The sequence below is a fragment of the Magnolia sinica genome, chromosome 13, assembly GCF_029962835.1.
Source record: "Magnolia sinica isolate HGM2019 chromosome 13, MsV1, whole genome shotgun sequence".
NCBI classification, from domain to species: domain Eukaryota; kingdom Viridiplantae; phylum Streptophyta; class Magnoliopsida; order Magnoliales; family Magnoliaceae; genus Magnolia; species Magnolia sinica.
In genome coordinates this window covers 78,386,960-78,393,028 of record NC_080585.1, presented here as the reverse complement: position 1 = coordinate 78,393,028, position 6,069 = coordinate 78,386,960, and the positions used below count along the sequence as shown (strand labels likewise).

At 41.0% G+C, this 6,069-nt stretch overlaps 1 protein-coding gene across 2 annotated transcripts in view; it reads right to left on the bottom strand.

Moving 5' to 3' along the window:
• Positions 1–3,559: 3,559 nt before the first annotated feature.
• Positions 3,560–6,069, bottom strand: part of LOC131223893 (phosphatidylinositol 4-kinase alpha 1) — a 126,624-nt gene continuing 124,114 nt past the window's right edge. For both annotated transcript variants that reach the window (XM_058219456.1, XM_058219457.1), the window contains exon 26: positions 3,560–4,023. In XM_058219456.1, the coding sequence (XP_058075439.1) occupies positions 3,765–4,023 (259 nt within the window). In that variant the 3' untranslated portion in view covers positions 3,560–3,764. The remainder of the gene's footprint in view (positions 4,024–6,069) is intronic.

The following is a 6,069-nucleotide window of genomic DNA, read 5'->3' as shown; positions in this document are numbered from 1 at the left end:
TGCATTTGAACCCGATCCGGGATCACAACATGTAATCTGCTGTTGAATCAGGCACTTGTTGTGATTTAGTTTTGACCAAATCATTCTGTGCGGCTAAGCGGTAGAATTCTTTTGTGTAATATCTCACTGATTGACTACCCTGCCAACAATTTTGATAATATTAGAATAATACGTGATCATAGTTGTTTGGGAGGAATCACGCATAGAACAATCACTTCCGCTGCCATGTGCAGATTAGTCTTTTCATCTATTTTGTCTGTGCAAACTAAAGTTGCTCTCACCAAGCTAAAGCCTTTCTCTTCAACTTGTAAGCTACAATCTTAATCTTATTCTCTTCAGGAATTTTCATATAGTCGAAGAATCGCTCAACTTCAGAAAGCCAATCGAGGAAATCCTGAATGTGAAGTTGGCCATTGAAGATAGGAAGATCGACTCTCATCTTGAATTCTCGATCCGCTCGATCTTCCCAATCGCCGCCTCGTCTAGGATGTTGGAGGATCATGTCATTGATCTCCTTGTCACTAAACCTCACCTCCTCAGGCTTAATCCCATGGTCCACTATTGGCACTGCCCTGCGATTGACATGATTATGAATTTTAGCACCTACCGAGGGCAGATCACAACCACGAATACGGAACTACCCTAAAACCTCTCTCATGTGATCGATGACAGCCTGCAGTCCTTATATGACATGTCAATTCTCTTGCTGCGCCGCTTCAAAAGCTGCCACTATTAAAGGAAAATTTCTTGGAGCACTATCAATAAGGAATGCTGCCTAACTTGTCGTTCGAAGCCATAGATTCAAGGAGATCGATCACTGTCTTCCTCGATCTATAAATACCTAGAATCCATAAGGTGTTCTTGAATCCACGAAAAAAAATCTCAAATCCACGAGAAAAAATAAAAATTTTAAGAAGTTTTAATTGATGGTTGATCATAAAAAAATGAGTTTAACACATTTAAATAACCTTAAACAAACCCTAAAAATGTAATTTAAAAAAAAAAAAGTTTTAATCAAACTAGAAAACAAATTTAGAAAAGCATACAAATTTTCCACATCCGTCAACCTATCATTGACCAGTCGAGTTGATAGGTTAAAACAACCAAAAAGTATCCAGAGATTTAAACTGAAATTTCTATGATTTTCGACATGTTGACCTGATCTATCTACAAGATTTGTCGGCTTGTCGATTTGGATTTTGACATGTCAACATGATCTATCAACCTGTCTAAACTAGCAGAAATCAGCCAGCAAGGAATTTAGAATTTTTGGTAGAATTTCGACAGCCGATCGCAAAGGTCGACGGGTCGAACTATACTAAGTAAAATCGATTTTTCTTGACTTCTTTTCTTTGGTCCATCTTAGCCATGAACGAATCCATAACCCATTCTACATCAATTATGCATTTGAAAAAAATCCAAACTAAATATCAGGTAAATGCTTTAGTTTTAGGTCCATGGGTGAAAAACCAGCCTCAACCACAAGTAGACCATAAGATTGGAAATAGTGTAAAGGTAACACTTACCCTCCAAACGTTTTCATTGGTTATTGCCCACCTGTATCATGGATGGGCGTGATTTTTAAGTCGCTGACCTGAATTTTAGTGTGTCATCTAATGGTTTGGTTGGATGACAAATAAACATTACGGTGAGCCCTAGGTAGTTTTTAAAGGTGGGCATTCAATCACCAGTGTTTCCTATGGTGTGGTCCACTTGAGATTTGAATTTGGTTCATTTATGGGTAAATGCCCTGAAATGAAGCGCCAAAACCGATGGACTGGATGGATATATAACACATACATCAAGCTGGTCCAGATCACAGCCTAACTAAACCCGGTGTTTCAAGGACACAATGATGATGGAGACTTCTTTGGTTAGGTCTTTTAATAACACAAGACTTTAGCCTCCTCCGCAGCTACTCTTCGAGGACATATTTTACTTGGAATGGCTTACCTGAATGCCCTGCGGTTAAAATAGGGTCACTCACATGATGATCAAGATGGATTTCACCTAAAGATTATGGTCAGCCCCACTTCAGCTGGCTATACCTTGAGACTGTAGATAAGGTCTGCGGACAGGTGCGCAGGAGACCACGTAGTGATCCAGACTGTCCATCATGTAAGGCCCACTTCTGATCACCGACAACTCCCAAAAATTATTTATAAATGATGATCCTAGCCATATGATAAGGAATAGGAAATAACTGGTCCATATTCATAATACTATAGGAGGTCTGGATCACTACTAGAAAGATTCAACATGAGGTGCTCACCTTTTACTGCAAACCAAAAGTCGCTTTCATCGCGGATAGGATATGGAAAGTCCATATTGATGGTAATAGAGATGATATTAGCAATCTAGTCTATTTCGATTCTAAAAGAGGTTTGATTGATGAACTAGATTGCCCATTCCTTTCAGAAAGTCACATTTCTATGAATGATCTGAAGTAGCTAACATTTGACTTGGAAAACAACTGGTCGATATTGATTATAATTGAGAACGTTCGATCATTAATCTTAGTATGTGGATCATGTAAGACCCCGCTTGTGATTGAACATACGATCGTAACCATCTTTTCAAAGGCTGGGGAAATGAACTCCACATTACTTATAAGAGAGTTTTAGTCACTGATTTGGACTATTCATGATGTGGGATCCATTTATTGCCGCCTCTGAAATGAGATGCAGATGTAGTGTGGGAAGATTCATGGATGGAATGTCTGAGGATTTTTATCTATTTAATTTCTCACAATTCAATAAAATAATGCATTATGCATTATGCAATGTCCACACATTCAAATTGTTTAATTGTTGTAATCTTAATGAGTGTTTCAAATAACGTTTCCAAGCATAACGAATAATGCTATAACAGATTACATCTATAATCTATCATATCATCCATAATGAGCCATCGGCCTTTACTGTTGTAATGCAGTGATAGAACATGGATTGATGCTTCCACTACAGCATCCTTTTTTGCTGTACTAATGCAAGTTCATGTGGGGCCATTGTTGTGCCTGCCTACAATCGCCAACAGTCATTGGATGTTAGTCCTATTCAGATTGCAGATGTCCCCAAAATCACCCAGATTGGATGATCAGGGTTAAGGACCACGTCCCCAAAATCATCCTATCTGGGTGATTTTATTTATTTATTTACTTATTTTATTTTATTTTATTCAGCAATTTGCAGTTCACTGTGGCCTTTCCCATCCCTTGGCTCATGATATTGGTGAGCCTAACTGGAGTCTAGAAAGGAATTTCCACTAGGAGCGGCAATGGGCAGAGCAGGGACAGGGCTGGGGTTGATCCTAGCCCAGCCCTGGCCATAACAGGGCTAAAACATTGTCAGGGGGCCAACGCCAAGCAGGCCAGCCCATTGCCATCCCTTGTTCCCTTCCCACTAGATTTTTCTCTAATTTGGAATACATTTGACCACATTCTCTACACTCAATGTCTTCCAGAGTCAGCCCATCAAAATCAACAGGGGCAAGTAGGGAAATGAACACTGCATCCTGCATAATTCCCTGTCCTTTTTTATTCCGGTTTGAAATATTCAAGTTCGATGCGCAATCATGACTCTTTTCATTGCTTAAATGAGCTACAATGCATCTCTACACATCTCAAGAGGAAGGCTCTAACCGTCATAGGAACCTCCAAAAGACCAATGGCTACAGATGTTAAGATAAATAAAATTACTGTATGACTACAATCAACCGTGATTTACAATGACCTGGGACATGCTTCCTCCAGAACTTGTTGGCCATCACTTCTCAATGCCCTGCTGCAAATACTGTATCAAATCATAGCCGGCAGTGGTCCACTTGTTGTAGGCATCTGTGCACGTGCGCATCATGAAAATGGCCGCCTCACGCTCACTCATTTCAGGATGGAAGCGCTTGCGAAGATTACCGATGGGGTCACCTCTGCTGAAGCATGGGAGGCCACTGTCAACCATCAACAGCACAGTGCTGATTATGCCATCCATGTACCGTCGGGCTGCAAGGTACCCCTTAACACACAGGCTGCACTCACAGTTGGATGCAATGCAAAACCAAACAATCAACAACTTGTGGCACAATAAAAATTCAATGCTGAGTTCAAAACATGCAAACAATCAAAACTTGTGGGCACACATTTTTGGGGAATCTTCTTGTATCTGATCAAAGCTTTAATTAAATGTGCTCTAGATACGGGAAACAAAACTTTTGTGGTGAAATACAGGATCCTGATGCAACAAACAGTTCTGATGAGCCCAGAACATACCATGGTGAGAGAAAGGCAGTCTTAAAAAGACGGTCGGAATCCGGTAAAAAATGGTTTAAATTTCAGGAACAAAACACCAATAAAAATCATTTAAATTTCTACGTAGAAGTGGTAATGTAGATAGGTAATCACACAATGGGTTAATATCATTCTTTGCGTCTCTCAGATCCTTCATTCCATGTAATCCCTGTATAAATTGATCCTTCTTCACTAAACTTTCCCACCATCTACTAAATTTTATCAATGGATGATAATGGCCAATCTAATCTATCTTCAAATCACATCAAAGTTCTTTTGAATAAACAGAGTTTCTTTGAATTTTAAAAACCTTAATTCCCTTGTATGTTAAAAAATAAAAACCAGAAAAGGCACCTTTATGAAAAGAAGAAACGAGGTGTAATTTGTTTATAATAGTACCTATAAAAAATATATTAATTTTTGTTGACTTTTTTTTTGAAAAAAAAAAAAAGCATTGGCTTCTTTATTGATGAATTTCAAAATAATGAATTTTATATTGTTTTCCTAGAAAAGGTAACAACTTTCCATTTGAGATTTAAGGTTGAGAAGCACTGGAGGCTAGCGAAGCTGCTACAAAAGATCGAGAGCACATCCAAGAAGTCTAAGAGGCCTCTCTAGAGGAAGATCGAGCAAACCCAAAGAAGCGTCAACAGGAGAGGGAAAATGACGTAGCAAGCATAGAGGTAACGGAAGTGGGTAATGATGATTGAGGGCAGGGAGAGGAACGACACGGGGTAGGGTTGGGGAAGAGGAGCCATTTGGTGAAGAGAGATCTGAGGGAGGGAGGGAGGGAGGGAGGGAGAAGGGAAAGGGAAAGGTGGTAGAGAAGAGCAACCAGGTGAGGGGTAGGGGTGAGGAAGGGCAGAGGGAGACTGGGAGGAGGGAAAGGGGGTGAGGAAGAAGTGCCAATGATGGAGGGAAGGATGTGGATCAATGGAAATGGGTTAAGTCCGAAGGAAGGGGAAGGAGCTAGAAGGGGGCAAGAGGGGGAGGGCGAATTGCATCTTCTCCATGATGCTAGCGTTGTTCATCAAGAACATGCCAATTGAATGGATGAAGATCACTTTACCAAGGAGTTCAACAAAGTCAGAAAGGTGATGAACGTCTTTATTGCTCGGTCGAAGGGCGAGGTTTCACCTTCATAAGAATGGAAAGGAGGAGACTAGGGCAGCGGTCGCAACGCTTAATAGATGCATGTTTGAAGGGAAACAACTCAGAAAAAAGGCCAAATGTGGAGCTAGGGTCATCAATCAGCTAGGCTCCCGGCAAGCAAAGAAGGGGAGTATGAGTATGAGTAGCAAGGATTCAAAATTGAAGGATAGAGATGCAACTCAGGAGACCATACGAGGGGGATCGTCTCAAGGGGTGCGAAGTCCTATTGCAAAGTGATGGCCAGAAAATCTCAGGGCTAGGTGTTCCCGGGGGGGATGGGCATATGATGTGGGTTTGGAGGGAGGAGGGGATAGCAAGAATGGTGGTGAATGTACAACCCTTAGCACTCGAGAATTCCCAACCGACATTCCGATGGTGCCTAGTGGTCACTGTTAAAGTTGGTGCAATGTTGGAAGAGGTGGGTTTCTGGCTCGAACTCTGATGTGGCGTCGCGAAGCTAGACCATGTCCTCAAGCATCTCAACGAGATGCTGACCCTTATCACACTCCATCCATTTCTAAAGGTTGATATGATTCTAACCAGTGTTCGCAATATCGATACTATCGGCCGATATTATCGTTATCGCTGGCCAGCAACACGATATCAGCCAGAAATCCCTCAGAAATATATATATA